Here is a 20,164-nt window from a genome sequence, read left to right as displayed (position 1 = left end):
TGAGGAGGGCAGCGATCATTGGTTGAGGAAGTGGCTACAAGCCAATTAAACCTAAGCACCAGGCGGGTTCCTAAACCAATGGGAAGCCTATGAATCACAGGTGGAGAAATTAACATACTAAAGCAAGCTTTCTGGGTTTCACAAATACAAAAATAAAGTAATTAATTTGCTCTTTTAGAAACAGCAAACACTCCACCTCTTAATCTGCTAACAACATGGCCTCCTGGGAAATCCTTTAAGAAAAGAAAGCTGCACCTCCTCTAAACTGGCTTCCGACAGCTGGCAGGCAGGCCTGCCCCCAGCCCACGCTGGTCACTGTATTCAAACGGGAGCTGTGGAGGAGGCGGCTGACCGAAGCTGCCAGGCTTTGCCCAGGTGAGACAGCTGCTTTCCTGCCTGAAGGTGCTGTTCTGTGGGAAAAGTTCTGAGGTTCTGGAAGAGCTGGGCTCCGAGACGTGAAATGGGGATGAAGCTCTACCTGTTTCCCCCTCCCCAGGCCCTGTTGGTTCTGTCCACATGCTCATATGGCCCCTCCCCCCTGATTCAAAGTGAGTGCTCCCTGGCACATGCCTGTAATCCCAGCAAATTGGGGAGGGTGAGGCAGGAAGATTGCAAGCTCCAGGCCAGCCGCGTCAAATGAGCAAGACCTCGTCTTAAAAATTAAAAGGGGTTGGGATATGGCTCAGTGGTAGAAAGCCCTTGGGGTTCAGCCCTCAGTACTACAAAGTGGGTGTTCCCCAACCAGTGTATGTGGTAGAAATGAGCCAAAACATCCACTCCTTCGGCCTTTGAGGCAGCCAGGTGGGGCCTGGGATGGCTAGTCTATGGGGCTGCTCCATTGACCCCAAAGCTCCATGTGAATATAATTTTCTATGTGTGCTATGCCATGAGAATGAATGGGAAATAATGGCCTGGGTTAGCTCCAAGTTCTCCAGGTCCCTTGTCCTGTGAAGAATGGAATCCTGCTGAGTTGACATTCCCTGTCCTTCCCTCCTGCTGGCTCACCTTATAAGGTTAAAGCGCATGTCCCAGAGGGATGAGAAGGGAAAGATAGAGCAGCCCAAAGGGGCCCAGGGCCTGAACCATTTTAGAATCAATGAACTTAATTTTGAGATAGTAATTAAGAGAGAGAAAAATATCCTGAGTCTCCAAAGGTAGTGCCCTTGAACAATAAGAATGATGGAATGAACCTTTGAAATGCAAAACAAGCAACTCAAGAGCAAACCAACCCAAATCTTTAGCCCTCATTTTTGGCCCACACCCTGGGCCCACATCTTTGCCTGCAAGATGTAACCCGTAGCAGGCAGTATGAAAGTGCGGGGAAAACTGGCGCAAGATTGAGATACGTCTTTTATTTTATTTTTTACTTTATCTTTTGTGATGCTGAGGATGGGCCCCAGGGCCTCATGCCTGCCTCAGGCTCTTCCCCTAAACTGCACCCCTGGTGAAGCCAGATTTAAAGTTAGGTAGTCAGTGTAGTTAGGTAAATTGGGTCTAATATCGAGTGAAATCTAAAATGGAGACCATGCGGAGAATGACTCAGGGAAAACACAGGACAACTCATGGAATGTTAATGAAGTCCCGAAAAGGCCCTAGGCCAAAGTCCACCTCAAAGAAATGTTAATGAACAGCCCCCAGCAAAAAGGTGCTGACTCAGAAGTCCTTCCTGACCCACCTGTGTCCCACCCCTCGGGCCTTCCAACCTACATTCCATCACCAAAACTATAAAAAGGGGAAACAACCGCACTTCCACGGATTCCACCTCTTGGGTCCCCTTCTTCCTCCGGGAGAAGTCTTTTCTGCTGTCCTTTAATAAACTTCTAATTTCTACTCTGACCTTGCCTTGGCGTGCTTCTTTGGTGTTATTCTTCAACATCAGGGAAGCAAGGACTCGTCACCTGTCAACAGCGGTAACACTGGCCCACTGGTAATTTTCCCCTGACTACTCCTCTAGTCCACCCCTAGCTACTGTTCTTCTGTAAAATATTGACAACCCAGAACAAAGGGTTGCTGTCTCTCTGTTTGGAGATGGGCCCCATTCTCCCTTGAACATGTATTATTATTTTTTTTGGTACTGGGATTGAACTCAGGGGCACTCAACCACTGAGCCACATCCCCAGCTCTATTTTGTATTTTGTGTATTTTATTTAGAGACAGGGTTTCACTGAGTTGTTTAGTGTCTCTCTTTTGCTGAGGCTGGCTTTGAACTCAGATCCTCCTGCCTCAGCCTCCTGAGGCTCTGGGATTACAGGTGTGCGCCACTATGCCCGGCTGAACATGTATTCTTTGACTTACCCCAAAAGATGTCTTTCCCCTAAGATAGCCCACATTTCCTCTTGAATGTGTCTTTGCTTTCCTAAATAAATCTGTCTGTGCCTCTGACTGGCACATGCTGAAATTCACATATGCCAAGGACCTCACTTGTCCTGAGTTGAGGTCCCCCTCTCCAGAAACTCCTCTAGTGACAACTTCAGAGGCTCAAACTCTCTTCAGAAGTTTAGTTCTTCCTCTGGTCCCAAAGCCTGTTCCTGGAGAGAAGTAATCTGTCAAAGTAGGGCTTACCTTGGCATCCATGATGCTGGTCTCCACACGGGCCACGCCCTGGTTCTCCCGGAACAGCTGGATCTTACTGATCTTGCTGAACTCGGACAGCACAGTGGTGAGGTTGGTTTTGAGGTCAATAACATGGCTGATGCCGTGACGGGGTCCCACTAGGAGAGTGGTGGCTGACTGCTTCTCGTCCTGGTGCCCAAGTGTGGCAGGCAGCATTAACATAAAGAATGGGGTAGGATGTGAGGAAGAAGTAAAAGGAGAAAACACAAAATATGCATTGGGCTGGTTCTGCTGGTGGGGCTGGAAATTTCTGGGGTTCAGTTCCAGGGCCAGAGGACAACCTTGAGGGGAAATGGTCTGGAACCTCTCTATTCCAACATAGGAACCCAAACCATTGTCTAAATCAATACCTTAGCCTCAACAGCAGGCTAAGTGGGTAGCAGCAGAGCTGGCTCTAGCAAAATGGTGAGAATAAGTGAAGTTTGTTTTGGGGCCCTTGGAGAACCTTCCCCTAACTAAGCCCTGCTAAACCTTCCAAGGTTACTATGGGTCATTCAGTGTCCCCATCCAGTGCTCTGCCTAAGCAGGCAGCATTGTGTCTGGACTTTACCCTCCCCCCTCCAACAGCTACTCAAACCTGAACTTCTCATCCAAAGCCAAAAGCTGAACTGACCAAGTAACTGCCTAAGGTGTTAAGGGTCGATTGAGTGCTTAATGGAGGCCTCCTTCCCTGAGGATATGTACCTTTTAATAGGCATTCTAGCAATCTTTATTCAAAAGAATGGCCAATGGGAATTTCAGCAGTGGTGGAGGGCAGAGAGATTTGATGGTGTGTGCAGGGGGTGGGGCAGGTCAGTGGGCTTTCAGTGTTCTGCAAATTCCAGTATGTAAAATGGCTACCTCTACGCCTGATGGACTTGATTCTCTTTAATGGTTCTGACAAGCTCCTTGGAGCCATCAAGCCTGAGCCCTTGGCTGGCCCATTCCCTGCCATTAGCATCACCCCAGGAACCTCTTGTGTCTGGTTATAGGCACTTTGATAAGCTGCTTTCCTCCTGTGTGCTCCCTCCAGAGCTTGCCAAGCACCTGGATCCAATCAGCAGGATGATTTGAATTTCCTTTTACAGGGGTCAACTAGCCTGGGGCCCATCTTGTGGGTGGAGCAAGCTGTGCCAGCCCTAGGATATTGCTGTGGCAGTGGAGGTGCTGGGACAGGGGGAGGGGGGCAGTAATAAGGACTCAGGAAACCTGGGGTAGAGGCCATTGGGAGTATCTGTAAGGGCAATGGTTCTGGCAACCTATGGCCTAAGGGCCAAATCATTCCCACCACCTGTTTTGGTATGGCCAAAGAGTTAAGAATGCTTTTTACATTTTTAAATGGTTGTAAATAAATCAAAAGAACCATATTTTGTGACGCTGGAAAATTATATGAAATTCAACTTTCTGTGTCCCTAAATAATTATTGGCATGCAGCAAACCCCATTTGTTAATACATTGTCTATGGGTGCTTTTTTTTTTTTTTTCTTTTGGGAACTGGGAATTGAACTCAGGAGCACTCCACCACTGAGCCTCATCCCCACCCCTATTTTGTATTTTATTTAGAGACAGGGTCTCACTGAGTTGCTTAGCTCCTCACCATTGATGAAGCTGGCTTTGAAATCAGGATCTTCCTGCCTCAGCTCCCTATCCCCCACCAGCTGCTTGGATTACAGGCATGGGCCACCACGCCAGGCTTCTGTGAGTGCTTTTATGCTAAGACAGCAGGGCTAAGTTGCTGCCACAAAGACCCATTTGGTCTACCTGTAAAAGCCTAAAATATTTACTATCTGGTCTTTTACAGAAAAAGTGTGCCAACTCCTGAAATAGAGGAAGGGGAACACAAAGGGGCGATGAAGGGATGCTGAAAACAAATATAGTCAGCCCTCAGTATGCATGGGGAATTTGTTTCAGGACTCCCTTGCAGATACCAAAATGCATGGATGCTCCAGTCCAGTAGAGAAAATGGCATAGTATTTGCCTATCACCTATCCTCCTGTATACTTTGAATCTTCTCTAGATTACTTATAATACCTAATCCAATATAAACATAAACAATGGTTATGCTATGTTGTTTAGGGAATAGTGTCAAGAAACATTCTGTACACATTCAGTACAGACACAATTTTTTTTTGAATAGCTGTGATCCATAGTTGGTAGAATCAATAGATACAGGACCTAAGGATATGGAGGGCGGACTGTATTTTCCTCTCTTGTTCCCACCATGGACAAACGTCAACAAAAGGATAACACCCCTTCCCCTCCCCCCTTTACCCCACTGACCAGTCCCACAGTGTTGAACAAAACGCCCGTGAAGGTGGGAAGTTCATTCAGAATTCGAAGGTACTGGAGCTTTGCCTGAATTGCAGAGCCCTGTGGAAACAGCCCATCTCAAAATATGAGAAGCACAAGGAGCACAGAAAAAACAAATCATCTTCTCAAACAGGAGTCTTGACATACTAGGACAGGCTGAAGGCATTAAGCTACTACACTTGGAATGTGAGGAGGCCTGAGTAAAATAACAGGAAGGTTCCAGTTCAGGGAGCTTTCACATCTAGCATCCATCTAGCACCCATCTCACTTTCTAAACCCTCCTCTGACGCCCTGATCCTCATTTCTAAAGCATCCAGCTGACTACATTTTTCTTCTTGGATTCATTCCAACACTTTCCCAACTCTGTTTGTTTTTGTACCAGGAATTGAAACCCAGGGGCACTAAACCACTGAGCCACATCCTTTTTTATATTTCTATTTAGAGACAAGTCTTCACTGAGTTGCTTAGGGTCTTGCTAAGTTGCTGAGGCTGGCTTTGAACTCATGATCTTGCCTCACCCTCCCAAGCCGCTGGATTACAGGTGTGCACCACTGTGCCCAACTCTTCCCCAACTTTTGACACCCTGCCCAATCTATGTATCTCTCCTAAGATTCTTCAAATCCTCAGAACCACCTAGATACTGGCTATCTCCAGGTGGGGGTGTCTCAGTTAATGCTTTAATACTGAGCACCCCTACTTCCCAAGGGTGATATCCATCCATTCCAGGTCTCCATCAGCATCTCTGGGGCAACTGAATCAGAAACCTGAGAGTGACACTGGACTCCTCCTCCATCCTTTGATCTGAGGGCCACTAGTCATCAAATTATCTTGATTCTTTCCCCTAACTCCCTCTCCAATCTACCCATCCCTCTTCTTTTGCTCCACAGTCACTGCCTGGCATTTCTATCTGTGTCAGGGTGGCAGCCAGGTTACCTTTAGTACTAATATTTTTCCCCTCAAACACTTCCACACACTGTTAGAAGGGACATCCTAAAACATAGTAATTTAATCATATTGGCTTTCTGATTAAACCCTTAGATGGCTCCCTGCTGCCTACAGGATGAAATACAACCCCTTTTCATAGCACACAAAGCCCTCCAGGAACTGGCTCCTGCCCACCTCTCCCCTACCCAGCCTCCTCTCTTGTTCCCCACCCCCTTACCACATCCCTTGCATTCTGTGTACTTGCTTGGGTCCAGCTATTTGCATTTCTTTCCTTGCACCAAGGTCTCTCCTATCCCTGGGCATTTGTATAGATGGATCTCCTACCTGGGAAAGTCTTCTTCCTACTGACCACCCCCACCATCACATCTAGAAAAACTCCTCTCTGCCTGTCCTCCAAGACCCAGCTCTGGCTTCAAATGTACCAATTCCTGGCCTTATTCTCCATTCTCAACCTAGGCTTGGGATCCCTCCTCCATGCTAGAGCACAGTGCCTACAGCACTGTTGAGTCTGCTGATTGTGTTTCCCCACTAGACTGTGCTTGCTTCCAGGGCCAGAATCAGGCCTTCTTCATCTTTATATCTCCAGGAGGAGCATTGGAGTGCCTCCAAAAAAAAAAAAAAAAAAAGGTAGCTGAGGAGCCAGCGAACACTGGTGCTCTCAGCTGAGAAAAAAAACAATCCGATTAAATATGCACAGCAAGGTGGGAATGGCTTAGCTCTCCAGGGAAATTTGTATCTTAAAAGAGAAGCTAGTTGATAATACAAGAAATCTGGAATGGGTGGAATACATGGGGGTGACTGTGTCCTGTGTCTACATCTGCATGCTGATTCTAGTACCTCTCACCATCTTCCTGCCTCTTGGGCAGGAAGCTAAAGCAGAAAGAGCCTTAGAAGCCTAAGAAGGGCTTGCATGGCTAGGAGAGGCAGGGAGAGGGAGTTTCTCAGAGGCAAAGGGTTGTGTCTTAGTGTAGCAGTGGCCTAAGCCCTCCTCCTATGCTTGCCCAGTGACCCATTCTCCAGGTCAGGCTTTGTCATACCCCCCCGGAGGGGGGGGGCTTTTACCTCCAGAATTCCATATACCAGAACTGATGAATTAGAAAGCTAGTCTGGGACAGAGTGATCATTCTCATGGAAAATATGTGCCTCCCCAGGGTCTAGTGCTGTCCACATGACAGGTGCTCAATCCACACTAGCTAATTGGTAAAAGAACCTGAGGATGATCTCTGGCATTGGTCTCTTTGCTTTCAGGACCCAGAGGTCTGTCAGTGCCACTGAGCTGTTTCTGGGACAGGCTCAGGCTTGGGGAAAATCCTTTCCATAACTGTCCCCATTCCCAGACATGCTGGATGTGCACCTGAGTCAAAAAATGTGGTGAAGATCACCAGAGAAAACGCCCCCTGCCCCCCGCCCCAAGACCTCTAGTGCCTGAACATGGTACCCCATGGCCTCCTCTGGGTACCTTGGTGCCACTAGAAGGATGCATTTGGTGAGCCTTCAGTTGCTGTGAGAGAGATTTCCGAAGGTTCTTCTCTTTGATGCCTTGTAGGAGGGAGGGGGGGAGAAAGGGTTCCAGGCCCCACTCCTTCCTAAGAGCAGAAGAAAAGTAAAAGATTAGTGAGAGACAAAATGTGACAGATAATAGAAGATGGTAAGTCAGAAACTGAATCTGAAAAGTACAGATGGAGGAACAGAGACTGGGAGAAAGAAAAAGAGGGACTGGAACAAGAGAACACTGGCCACACTTCCCTAATAGAAGCGGTAGCTCTAGGGCATCATGGGCTAGAGCAAGGTGTGAGGAACTCCAATTCTCACTCCCATTCCACTTCTTGCATTCCTGATAAAGGGCAATACAGCTCAACCATTTTACCTTCTTCCTACACAGCTATTTGCCCCCAACCCAAAGGGTCCCAGCCCAACTCACTCCACATTCTTGAGTGAGATCTTCTGACTAGGCCGAGTGGCTGAGACAGTGATATAGATGTGGAGGGCAGCAAGGCCCAGAAGCATCTCCGGTTTGGGGTCCATTCCAAAGCGTTCTCGGATAACATCATTCCGACTCTGTGAGAAAAGGCAGTCGAAACCTGTTAGTTAAAGGCGATGTTCCCTCCCCACCCCCTATCTACTCCTTTATATTTCAGAAAAGAACCACGGTGTCGGTAAGACATGGTAGATCAAAGGAAAGAGGAAGATGCTGCCTTTGGGGAAGAGACAACAGAGAAGTCTCAGGTCACAGAGACACTATTAGCTTTATTCAGCAGATAGTGGACAGTTTTCTCAGTGACAGGTGTGCACAATGGTAGGGTGCAAATGGGCATAAAGTAGTTCACAGCATACCACTCCCTTTCTTTCCTCCTGTTAAAAAAGACCCTCCCACATTTGGGGTAGCAATACTCACCCCCCAATCATATAAAACTCTTCCACAAGAGCAGATGGGAACAAAGAAACAGAGACGTGGGGAAGGACTCTGTATAGTGTTCTGGCCCAGAAACTCAGGGTGAGAGATGGATTGCAGGGATGAGGCAGACATTCTGTTCCTTGGGGTGTAAAGGACAAAACATTGATGGGCCAATCATTCCTAGGCTGTTTTCATGTTGGTCTCCTGGAACTGCTGGCCAAACATTATGGTAACCCTCAAACTCTAAGGACCAGGACCCCAGCTATCAATGAATCTAGCTTGGTTAGAACAGTTGTCCATTTGGTTGAGGTGGACCCAGTTAAGGGACTAGGGAGTCACAGTAGTATAATTATAGCATGGGAGAAGGTAGAAAAGGAATACTTCATCAATGATCGTCTATGTAGAAAATCCAATGGAATCTATAAAAAACTACTAGAACAAATAAGTGAGTTTAGTAATGTTATAAGACATAAGGTTAATATATGACAGCTAATTGTATTTCTGATAGCAACAAACAATTGGAAATTGAAATTAAAAATCCAAATCATTGATAATAGCATCAAAAATATAAAACAATTAGGAATAAATCTAACAAAACATGTGAAAGACTTGTACACAAAAAACTATGAAACACTGCTGATAAAAATTAAAGACATAAATCAATGTAGAAATACTGTGTTCATGGGTTAGAAGATTTAATATTTTTTAAGATGTCAATTCTACTCAAATTGATCTATAGATTTAACACAATCTCAATCCAAACCACATCAAGTTTTTAGCAGAAATTGATGTGTTGGTTCTAAAATTCACATGAAAACACAAAGGATCTAGAATAGCCAAAATGACTTTGAAAAAGAACAAAGTTGGGGCTGGGGTTGTGGCTCCGTGGTAGAGTGCTTGCCTCACATGTGTGAGGCACTGGGTTCAATTCTCAGCACTACATATAAATAAATGAATAAAATAAAAGTCCATCAACACTAAAAAATATTTATAAAAAAAATGGAGGACAAATACTACTTCATTTCAATACTTATTATAAAGCTACAAAAACAAAGTAATATAATGTTGGCATAAGGATATATAAGTAGATCAATGGAACAGAATAGAGTTCAAGAATACCTCCACAAATATATAGACAACTGAATTGTTTTTGATTTTTTTTTTGCATTACTGGGGGTTGAACCCAGAGGCCCAAGCATATGGGGCAAATAGTTCTACCACTGAGCTATATTCCAGTTCTTAAATTTTATTTTGGGACAGGGTATCACTAGGTTGCCATATTAGCCTCAAACTTTGGATCCTGGCTCAGCTTCCCAACTACAGTGTGCCAGGTTAAATGACTGTTTTGTTTTCTTTTGTTCTTTGGCAGTACTGGGGATTGAACCCAGGGGCCCTCTACTACTGAGCTACATCTCAGTCTTTTTATTAGTTTGAAACAGGGTTTCACTAAGTTGCTAAGGCTAGCCTCTAACTTGCAACTTCCTGTCTCAGCTTCCTGAGTCTCTGAGAGTATAGTTATGCATCACTATGCTCAGCTGGACAACTGATTTTTGACAAGGGAAATTCAGTGGAGAAAGGACAATCTTTTCAACAAATGGAGTTGGAATATGTATATCCATATGCCAAAACACACACAAAAAACTTTGATGGATACCTTGCATCTTATATGAAAGTCAACTCAAAATATATCATAGATCTAAATACAAAACCTAAAATGATAAAACTTCTGGAAAAAATATAGAAGAGCTTTGTGATCTTGAGTTGACAAAGATTTCTTCTACGTGACACTGAAAGTACTGTACATAAAAGAACAAATTAACAAACTGGACTTCATAAAAATTCAACATTTGTTCTTAGGAAAGACACTGCTGAGAGATTGAAAATACAAGTCACAGACTGGGAGAAAATAATTGCAAATAACATATCCAACAAACAACTTGTTTCCAGAATACATAAAGGACTCAAATATCAATAACAAGAAAACAAATAGTCCAATAGAAAAGGAGGCAAATGATTTGAACAGACATTTCACCAAAGAAGATTCAAGATAGCAAATAAACACATGAAACATTGTTCAACCTCATTAGTCATTAGGGAAATGCAAATGGGAACCACAATGAGATGCTATTTTACACTAATAGAATGACTAAAATAAAAAAGTACATGTGTGTGTCTGTATACACGCGCACACACATCTCAAGTGTTGAAAATGATGTGGAGAAACTGGAACTCTCAAAATCATCATGCTCATGGGGCTGGAGTAGTGGCTCAGTGGTAGAGCACTTGCCTGACATGTGTGAGGCCCTGGGTTCGATAGTCAGCACCACATAAAAATAAATAAAATTAAAAAAAATCCATAAGGCTGGGGATGTGGCTCAAGCGGTAGCGCGCTCGCCTGGCATGCGTGCAGCCCGGGTTCGATCCTCAGCACCACATACAAACAAAGATGTTGTGTCCACCGAGAACTAAAAAAATAAATATTAAAAATTTCTCTCTCTCTCTCAAAAAAAAATCCATTGACAACATTTAAAAAAATCATCATGCTCAGCGAAAGAAGCTAGTCTAAAATAAGTATACATACTGTATGATACTATATATATATATATATATATATATATATATATATATATACATTTTAGTAAATGAAAACTGATCTACAGTGATAGAAAGCAGGTCAGTGGTTGCCTGGTGATTAGAGGGAATGAATTACAAAGGAACCTGGGGAAACTTTTAAGAATAATAGATATTGCCATCTATCCTAGCTGGTGACATAATGCTGGGTTCACGAAATCTCACTATTCCAATAACTTAAGAAAACTGCAAAGAAAGCCTGCAAACACACAGAAGTACCTTTTCAAAATCCAGGACAGCTCTCTGACCTTAGGGGTCCGTGGAAAGAGAGAGAGCCAAAGTTATTGAGGGGTACAATAATTGTTCAGTATCTCTTGCTCAGGACTTAAGGGCGTGTATTTCCCGAGAGGCTCCAAAAAGATAGGGGAATTATTGTCCCTCAATACTTTGGAATGTCTTTGTATATACACATATGGGTAACAGAGAGTGTCCAGATTTTGCACAGTATGTACTTTATTGTTTTCATTTATTTATTTTTTAAGTTATTGGAAAAGTGAGATTTGTGAACAAGCATTATTTCCCCAGTCATTTTTTTATTTTGACACATGGTTTTGCTAAGTTGCCTAGGGCCTTCCTAAGTTACTGAGGCTGTATGTGTGTGTGTAAACATGCGCACACACATCTCAGGAGGATTGAAACTGTAATCCTCCTGCCTCAGCCTCCCAAGCTACTGAGATTATAGACATGCACCACCATGACCCACACAATGTGTACTTCAAATGTGCAGTTTGTTATGTGTCAATTATACATCAGTAAAACTGAAATATGAAAAAAGAGGGAATAAATCTGATATCCATATCATCATAAAGGGGAGAATTTGGGTAGATATGGTCTTGTCATCAAATTTGGAAATATTAGATCCAAGGTGGTCCCCAGAAGCTTAAATGAAGATGTTATATCATATGCATGTACAAATATGTAACAATAAATCTCATCACTATTTACAAGTATAGTGCACCAATAAAAATGGGAAAAAGGAGGCTTGAACAAAGAAATTCAGGTAAAACAAAATGAGAATTAAACTTCTAAAATTCATAGAGCAACCACACAACTCATTTCCCCCTGGAGGGTTGGTAAAGGAACTTAAGGCAAAGAAATGTTCCTAACATTTTAAGTTGTCAAAAAGGGCAGAAAGGACAATGATGATGTCTCATAGCATATTCCCAGTTGTCACTATCAGAGACAGATAAAGTCTGGGTTTATTTTTTCCTCTCATCAAGTGCTGTGTACATCCTGTGGGCATCTAAAACTCCACACGTCCCCAAAAGATCTCCTCTTGTCCCCAAACTCATTTCACTGCCTTTGTTTCTTAATTTGAGGAATGATATCACCTCTGCCAGTCACTCATCAAGTCAAAGTCTATTTAATCCTCATTTTAATATTTTAATACCTTTATTTATTTATTTATATGGTGCTGAGAATTGAACCCAGTGCCTCACATGTGCTAGGCAAGCACTCTACCACTGAGCTACAACTGCAGCCCTTCAATCTCTCTTGATTCCCACCTACTCTATCATAGTTCTGATTCTGGCCCTCATCATTTCTTCTCTGGATAACTGCCATGGTTCTCTAGCTGGTGAATTTCCTTGGCACTCTGTGATCTTTTGAAATTGCTCATCTGACCAAGCTATTCTCCTTTCACCATTTCTGTGCCTCCACAGAATTTCTTTATCTAGATTGCATATTAGAATCACCTGAAGAATTTTAAAAATAGCAATGTCTGGGAGTCAGCTCATAGGTCTTGATTTAATCAGTCTTGAGGGTGGCACAGGACATTTTTATGGTCTTGAAATGTGTGAATTTTAATAAGAAAATGAACAATCAGCCAAAGGCAGAAAAAAAGCAGGGAGAGTGGGTCTCTTGTCTGATAGGAAAGGAGAATATTAACTTTGAGAGCACCTATATATTTCCTGCTTTGACACTGTGGGGCAGAGAGCATTTTTTTCCAAAACTTTCCAGATAATTCTAATGTGCAGTTAGGGTTAAGAACCACTGTCCTTAAGCAGTAATTCCCAAACTCCTTTGGATATCAGAATTCCATGGAGGGCTTGTTAAAGCAGATCACTTATTTCTAACTCCAAGTTTCTGGCTCAATAGGATTGGTCTGGGCCCCAAGAATTTCCATCTCTAACAAGGTCCCAGTTGATGCTGACGCTGCTGCCTTTGGGACCACATTTTGAGAATCACTGCCCAGCCTCCATCATAAAGCCTACGCTTGCCATGGCCTGCCAAGCCCTTCACTGTCTGCTTCCTCTCTCTCCCACTTCATTTCCTACTGCTCCGTACATTACATCCTGTATTGCAGCTATAATAAAATCACTCAGTTCTCTCATTGTACCATGCTATTTAGTGCCCCCATGCTCTTGTAAAAGCAAAGTCCTTTGCTTAGAATATGTTCCCTCTACTCTGTATCTCTACACAGCAAACTTCCATTTATCTCATTGCAAGAAGCATGTGTTTGTCATTTCCTTGTGAAGCCTTCACTATCTCTCCCATGTGCAGTTGGCAAACTGCTTCCTGGGTGCCCTCATTGACAGTAAACCCCACCACTGTCATATTTATTTACACACAGACTAGCTTAAAGGAGCCAAGATAGTTCTTTTGTCATCTTTGATCGCCAATACCTAGGGTAGGGCCTGGAATAGAGTAAGCACTGAATGTTTTTGGGTGAAGTGAGTTGGGAATCATCTCCTTATCAGAGCATGGTATTGGAGGCTGAGGACCCCTGCAACCCAATGTGCTTGTTAGACCTTGGGATTCTGTGAAGGAGCCAGCATTATTTGGGTTGATTGTTCCTGAAAACCAATGAGTTGCATGGTCAAAAAGACAGGACATTGAGCCACAGGCAGCTCAGGTCACCAGGCCAGTCAACTTAGCTATGGAATACAATGGTAGCAGAAAAGAAAAGGGCCCTCAGAACTACATGGAGGTTGAAAAAACTTACATAGTGATTTCACTGTGATGGCAGAACAGCCTGCCTGCTTGTTTGTCTACTAGCTGTTTGTCTGTATCCCCAAGCCAGATTCTACCTGGATGTAAAGGTACTCGAAAGCAGCAGGATCCCGACGCAGCAGCTCCACGGGGTCTTTGGGAAAGAAGCTTATTCGGAACAGGCATTTCATTCCATGATAGTGTGTCCTCTGTACCACCTAAATCCCAGGGGTGAGAGGTGAAAGTAAGGATCTACAATGCTCGAGTAGTGGGCAGTCAGTTTGGTGGCTCCTTCAAGTGCGGCTTAGGGCAGAGTTAGGCTGTTGTTCCCACTCTGTCTCCTACCTGGCAGATTCACATTCAGTAAACCTCGTCCAAGGTTTTGCTTTCCCCATATTCAGTTAGACATGGTCAACTGTAGCCTGAGAATATTAAATGGGAATTTCCAGAAATAAACAATTCATGTATATTATTTATTTATTTATTTATTTGGGGCAGTAGGAATTGAGCCCGATGCAATTTAACCATTGAGCCAAATCCCCAGCCCTTTTCCTTGTTTGAGTCAGGATCTCACTAAGTTGCTTAGGGCCTAAGTTGTTGAGGCTAGTTTTGAACTTGCGATTCTCCTGCTTCAGCCTCCCCAATTGCTGGGATTATAGGCATGTGCCACTGTACCCAGCTTATTATTGTTTTTAATATCTTATTGTACTTAGTTTATAAATTAAACTTTATCATAGGTCTCTATGTATAGGAAAAAAAACAGTACATGTATGGTTCAGTACTATCTATGGCATCCACTTGGGGGGGTCTTGGAATATATCCCCTGTGGATAAAGCGGTACTATTGTACCCTTAGAGGAAAGTAGAGCAAGGTCTTTTCTGCCCTTCTGACCCAAAGTGACTCCTATTTTAAAATCACTTATCTATTGCTTCTCAGCCTTTGGGCTAAGATCGCGTGTAAAATCATTTATTTAAGACATGGACTTTATCAACAATCAGGTCTAAGTGCTTAAACACTAGGTAGGAAGAGAGTTAGCTCTTGAGAACTTCTCAGACTCTTTTCTTGCACAGGGTCTCAGCTTCAAGCACAGTAACAGTTGCCAATTAGAGGCCAAATCAAATTGAATACATCTATACCTATTTGGAGGTATAGATGAAACACTATACCTCCAAATATACTGTTAATGGTTGAAGCTGGGGATGGCTAATAGAGTTTACAATACTATATTCCTTCTATTTTTGTGTTTGTTTGAAATTTTTCATAATAAAAAGTTTGAAACTTCTTTTAAAGTCTCGTTGTATTCAAAGGGCTGCTTGGGGAGGGGCTCTTAAACCTCCTCCAAGCACTTATCCATGGCCTTGTCTTTCCTATTGCTGAGGCTCTTGTTTGTATCTGGCTGACAGCTGAGCTTGAAGAATTTTTCTTTCCAAGAACTCATTTGTGTGTGTGTGTGTGTGTGTGTGATTTTGGTTTCTGTTTGGCTTCCATGTAGGCTCTTAGCCATGGAGTAGAATTTTTTCCCAATTGTCCTTCTCCAATTCTTTCTTATCCTACTTGGGAAACCTGTTTGCTACTCTGATAATTCTTGGTGCTTCATATTGGTAAAATCCCACCCAGAGTCCTAGATTTCTTCAGCCTTTTTTCCAAATGGTGTGGGCCAGGAAGATCACTTTTTCCTACTCTATCTTGGAAGATAATATAGATGTCAGGGTGTCCATTCTTGGCTCTACTCAGCCAATTCCCAACTCTCACTTGATTCCATTTCCTGACTTTTCTATATCACAGCCTCATCTGAAAGGCCAATTTCTCTTCAGGAAGGAGAAAAATTTAACAGGTGGGCTTTCTGGGAGACAAAAGACTATTTGTCAGTTCAGCATTCTGGGTGCCATGCAGAGAATCACTCTTCTCCCTGGAGACCAAGACTAATGAGCTTTCCTTAGGTCACAAAGGGCATTGCCCAAAGGCCCTCTGTGATGGGTAGTAACAAACTTAGGTATGAAATTGTCTTCTGGGAGCTGGCTGAGCATATCATTACAAATCTTCTAGGGAGGGAGTGCCTTGGGTCCTCTTCTCTAGTACAGGCCACATACAAAGCTACTGGGCCAAGATAAAGAAGTTACTTACATAAGCCAGGGGCTGCTTGTCTTGAAGAAGCAGGAACTTGTGATTCTGTTCTGGCCCAGCATATTCAAGAACAAGAGCAAAGTGCTCAATGTACCTCAGAGAGAGGCGGTCCTGTAATGTCACCATCACATCCTGTGGAAGAAAAAGAGCCTTGAGAGGGTGATCTTTTTTGGCTTTAATTGACTCACAATCATGTGAGGAGGGGATTGAAAGCCAAGCACAGTAGTCCCATGTAGAAGGCTGAGACAGACACTAGCCTTTATTGTGGCCCAGGTACTGGGCTCCATGAAGGCTCCCCAGTGGCCTGGGCCCTGGAGAACACCACAGGTACAAGGGATGGAGGCAGGCATTCCAGAAACTCCCCAGGTGATGCATATGGCAAAAGAAGGTCATGTCCATCTCTCCCTCCCTCCCTTCCTTCCTCCCTTTCTCCTTACATTTGACAAACTATTCCCTGAGTGCCAGGCACTGTGTTGGTTCTCCCCTTATCTCTTATAAGTCAGAATGCCCACTCGAGTTTGTGTGTCAGCTCTTTCCTTTAGGAATTAGCAAAAGCTACATTTCTATAATTAAAAAAGTATACTATTTCCAGATTCATAATCTAATTCAAATGACTTCAGTTACTGGCAAAATGTTCATTTTTGACCATTGCTGGCTTTTAGACACAATCAATTTAGCAACTTGAAAAATGTGTCCATGCAGAGGAACTATGTCACGTGTCTGGTTTACAGTCATAAATCTGACTACTTCTGGGCTCCGTCTGCTCTGCTGCCCTACTTTTAATACTAGGGCGTCTGGAAACATATTGGTGGGGGCTGTCCAAATGTCAGTTTGGAGACTTCTGCCATCTATTTGTTGTGACTTCAGCATATCCGCTGGGTTCCAGTGTGTGTGTTCAGCATCTCTCAGCCCCCAAAAGCTGGAAAGAAGCAGGCTTGGGAATGCAAAGCTACCTGACAGCCAGCACTGCCAAACAAGCCCTTCAATGAACACAGAAAGGCGTTCAGCCATTTAAATAGTAGGCTGGAAATTGGTGGGTACTTGAGAGGATCTCTTTGTATTATCCAAGTAGTCACAGAGGCACCAGTGTTGCTGGAGCTCTGGCAGGGACAGATGAGGTTTTCTTTGCAGTTCAGCTGCACTGGGATTGTGGACAGCCAAGCCAGCAATTGCCAACTGGTGTTACAAGTGTAATAGTCCCTGTGCCAGGCTGTCAATTCACCCAGGTACCTCTCTGGGACAAGTGGCTTGGCAGCCTGTCAAAGTTCCAATGAATAGCCAGTGCACCCTTACTGAAGTCAGAGTGAGACTGCAAGTGAGGAGAACACTGCTGTCCTGGAAGGCTGGGGCTATGGAGAAGCCATGGTAGCAGTGACATGCTGGGGGAAGAATACTCTGAGAAGCCTCCAAGGGAAAAGAGAGGGGGTAAACACTCCACTGTGGAGACAAGCTACAATGTGCATAGCAACCCATGAACAAACACCAGGGAATATTTTGACACAATAAGATATCCACATCTGGAGGAGTGGACATTCAGATACCCAGGGTTGACCTAATTAGTTCTGTTTCACTGGTCCCTCCCATATCCTGAGACCTTCAAGAGCTAAGAGACCATTCCATGACTCCCTAAGGAGTACATTTTGATCCTAATTCTCTGGGGGACCTGCCTAGGCCTAAGCCTTCCAAAGAAAGCTTTGATTCAATTAACATGGATTAAGTACTATAAATTGTACCCAAGATGCTACTGGAACTTTGAGAAACACACTTCTTGATCATTCATGGACTATCCCCTCCCCCTGCAGAACATTTAGTGTCTCTGACCTTCAGACACTAAACACTAGTGGCATGACAAATCATTGGGATAATACAAAACTCCCTTGGACATTTCCAAAAGCTTTCTAGGAATGTGTAGTTCTTACCCTGCTGGAAAACTACTGGCAAGGCCCATTCCAGGCATCTGTTATCTCTTTTTTGCAAACATTTACTAGCCCAGGGGCTTTTATATTTATAGGGTTGTCTTGGCTCCAGTGTGGGAACCATAGGTTACCTATGGGTCAAAGCAGGTTTTCTGGGTAAGTGCTATAGCTACCCAGCAGTTTGGGCAGCATTGATTGCATTAAAATATTAATTCTGGGGATGATATTTTCTTTCTGGAAATAGTCTGGAAGAAGCAGAACAGATATTTCTGTCCTATAGTAGAGTGAACCTTGGGGCAAATCATATCATGGCTTATACTCCTAGGCACTAAGAGAATCAGTAGGACTTTCCGATACCTGGCTGATCTGTTAACAATCACAGTTTTATTAATTGCTCTTCCTGTGTAAATAACAGCCAGGACTGAGGGTGTAGCTCAGTGGTAGTGTGCTTGTCTAGCATATGCAAGGCCCTGGATTTGATCCCTAGAACTGGAAAAAAAAAAAGCCAAAGCAGTTGTGGCCAGACTTTTTAAATCTTGGTTTGGTGCTTAAGATGTGGTTGTTATTTAAAAAGCAAAGCATGGCTCAGCTAATTTCCCAAGAGACTTCATTTGTTTATTTCTGTGTGTAAACTTGTGTAGGTGTTATTGTATCAATATAAATTGCTTTTGCTTTATAAATGGCTTAATGATCTTCACACTCCTTAGTTCCTAAGAGTCCTGAATGACCCTGTGTTACATGAACATAAAGCAGGTGACAAGCAGATGCGTACCCATGTGCCCACACACATTTTGACAATTATAGTCCACAATTGAACATGCAAATTTCTGCCATCAGCCATATCTGAAGACTATACATTTTTGCAGCTTTGTGTTCATAAGCACCGGGAGCTCAAAGGCCACCTTGCTCCAGCAGTAGCAGCATGTGCAGTCTCAGAGGAATGCGAGACAAACAGCTGTGTGTCCTCTGCAGAGGGCAATGTTGACCCAGGAGAGGAGACTCTAAAGGTACCTTAACAGTGGTCCGGCCATCAAATGTGAATGACTTGATCTGCCCGTTCTCTAAGAAAACCTTCAGGACGTTGGGGATGAGGAGGAGAGCTTCCTTCTTCATCATTTTCTATGAACAGGCAAGGAAAAGTCAAGGAGAAGGCTCATTTACAATGAGGGGGAAGCCAGAGAAGGGTATGGAAAGGAAGGGACAGAAGGTTAAGGAGACAGAGAGTCAAAGGGATGGCAGGGCAGAGACAGAGAAAAAAGATCAACAATAATGTTATGTGGAGACAGAGCCAGATTCCCTAAAGACATTGGAAAATATCAAAAGTCCATTTCTCATATGACATCACAGTGTACTTGCATTCTCCTGTGATTCAAAGTGTGGCAGCTTTGGGCAGTGCTTGGCCCATTTGAGACCACTGTATACAATCTGAAGGCTTCCTTTGGAGCCCAGCTCACTCACCTCAGCTTATCTCCTATACCTCCATTTCCACCAGGTCCTTCACAAGCCAAGACTGCTTCTCAGTCTGTGCCTTTTCTCTACTGTTTCTGCCCTTGTATGGCATCCTTATCCCTCTCTGACCTGGCCCCTGCCTACCTCTCTGGAGTCATGTCTTACCATTCTTGATATCTTCATCTCTAATAATTCTTTGTCCTTCAGGGACTATCTTGCTTCCTACAGGATACTCAGCAACTCTGACCTTGAGACACGAAATGACAATAGCATGAAAAGTCAGTGGGATGATACAAAACATCCCCATATGGTTCCAAAGCTCTTGGAGGGTGGGCAGTACTGATGTTGATAAGAACCACTGGCAAGGCCCCTTTTCAAACACCTGATAACTAAATAGTGACAGTTTTCCTGGTCCAGTGTTTTCTTTATTTATAGAGTGGTGCATGCTAATTTCTCAATAAAAATTCATTAAATAAAAGCTATTCATTCTGCTTTCCTCTTTTCCTTCTTTGCAAACTCCTATTCATCCTTCAAAACCCACCTTAAATATGTATTCTGTAAAGACTTGGTCCAATATCATCATATACTTGAACCTTGTCTCCCCATATGTTCCTATAGCAACCTATACACACCTTTCTCAGTGTCTGCACACACACACACACTCACACACATGGTTTCTCTAATAATCCACATGTACCATAATATATGTATGTATATTCATATATATATATATATATATATATATATATATATATATATATATATGAAATTAGAAGTGGGCTAGGAGTTGATTCAATCATTCCATAAGTGCTCATTTTTTGTGTGTGGTGGTGCTGGGGATTGAACCCATGGCCTTGCATATGCTAAGCAA

General features: G+C 43.4%; 1 protein-coding gene across 1 annotated transcript in view; it reads right to left on the bottom strand.

The window, feature by feature from the left end:
* The window catches only part of Frmpd3 (FERM and PDZ domain containing 3), a 68,125-nt gene that overhangs the window by 24,358 nt on the left and 23,603 nt on the right, over window positions 1-20,164 (bottom strand). The window contains exons 5-11 of the mRNA XM_027933264.2: window positions 18,856-18,963; window positions 15,929-16,060; window positions 13,903-14,022; window positions 7,769-7,905; window positions 7,307-7,433; window positions 4,873-4,962; window positions 2,563-2,742 (exon numbers count right to left, since the gene is read on the bottom strand). Of these exons, the coding sequence (XP_027789065.2) occupies window positions 2,563-2,742; window positions 4,873-4,962; window positions 7,307-7,433; window positions 7,769-7,905; window positions 13,903-14,022; window positions 15,929-16,060; window positions 18,856-18,963 (894 nt within the window). The remainder of the gene's footprint in view (window positions 1-2,562; window positions 2,743-4,872; window positions 4,963-7,306; window positions 7,434-7,768; window positions 7,906-13,902; window positions 14,023-15,928; window positions 16,061-18,855; window positions 18,964-20,164) is intronic.

The sequence above is a fragment of the Marmota flaviventris genome, chromosome X, assembly GCF_047511675.1.
Source record: "Marmota flaviventris isolate mMarFla1 chromosome X, mMarFla1.hap1, whole genome shotgun sequence".
In the NCBI taxonomy this organism is placed as follows: domain Eukaryota; kingdom Metazoa; phylum Chordata; class Mammalia; order Rodentia; family Sciuridae; genus Marmota; species Marmota flaviventris.
This window is presented reverse-complemented; position numbering and strand designations above follow the sequence as displayed.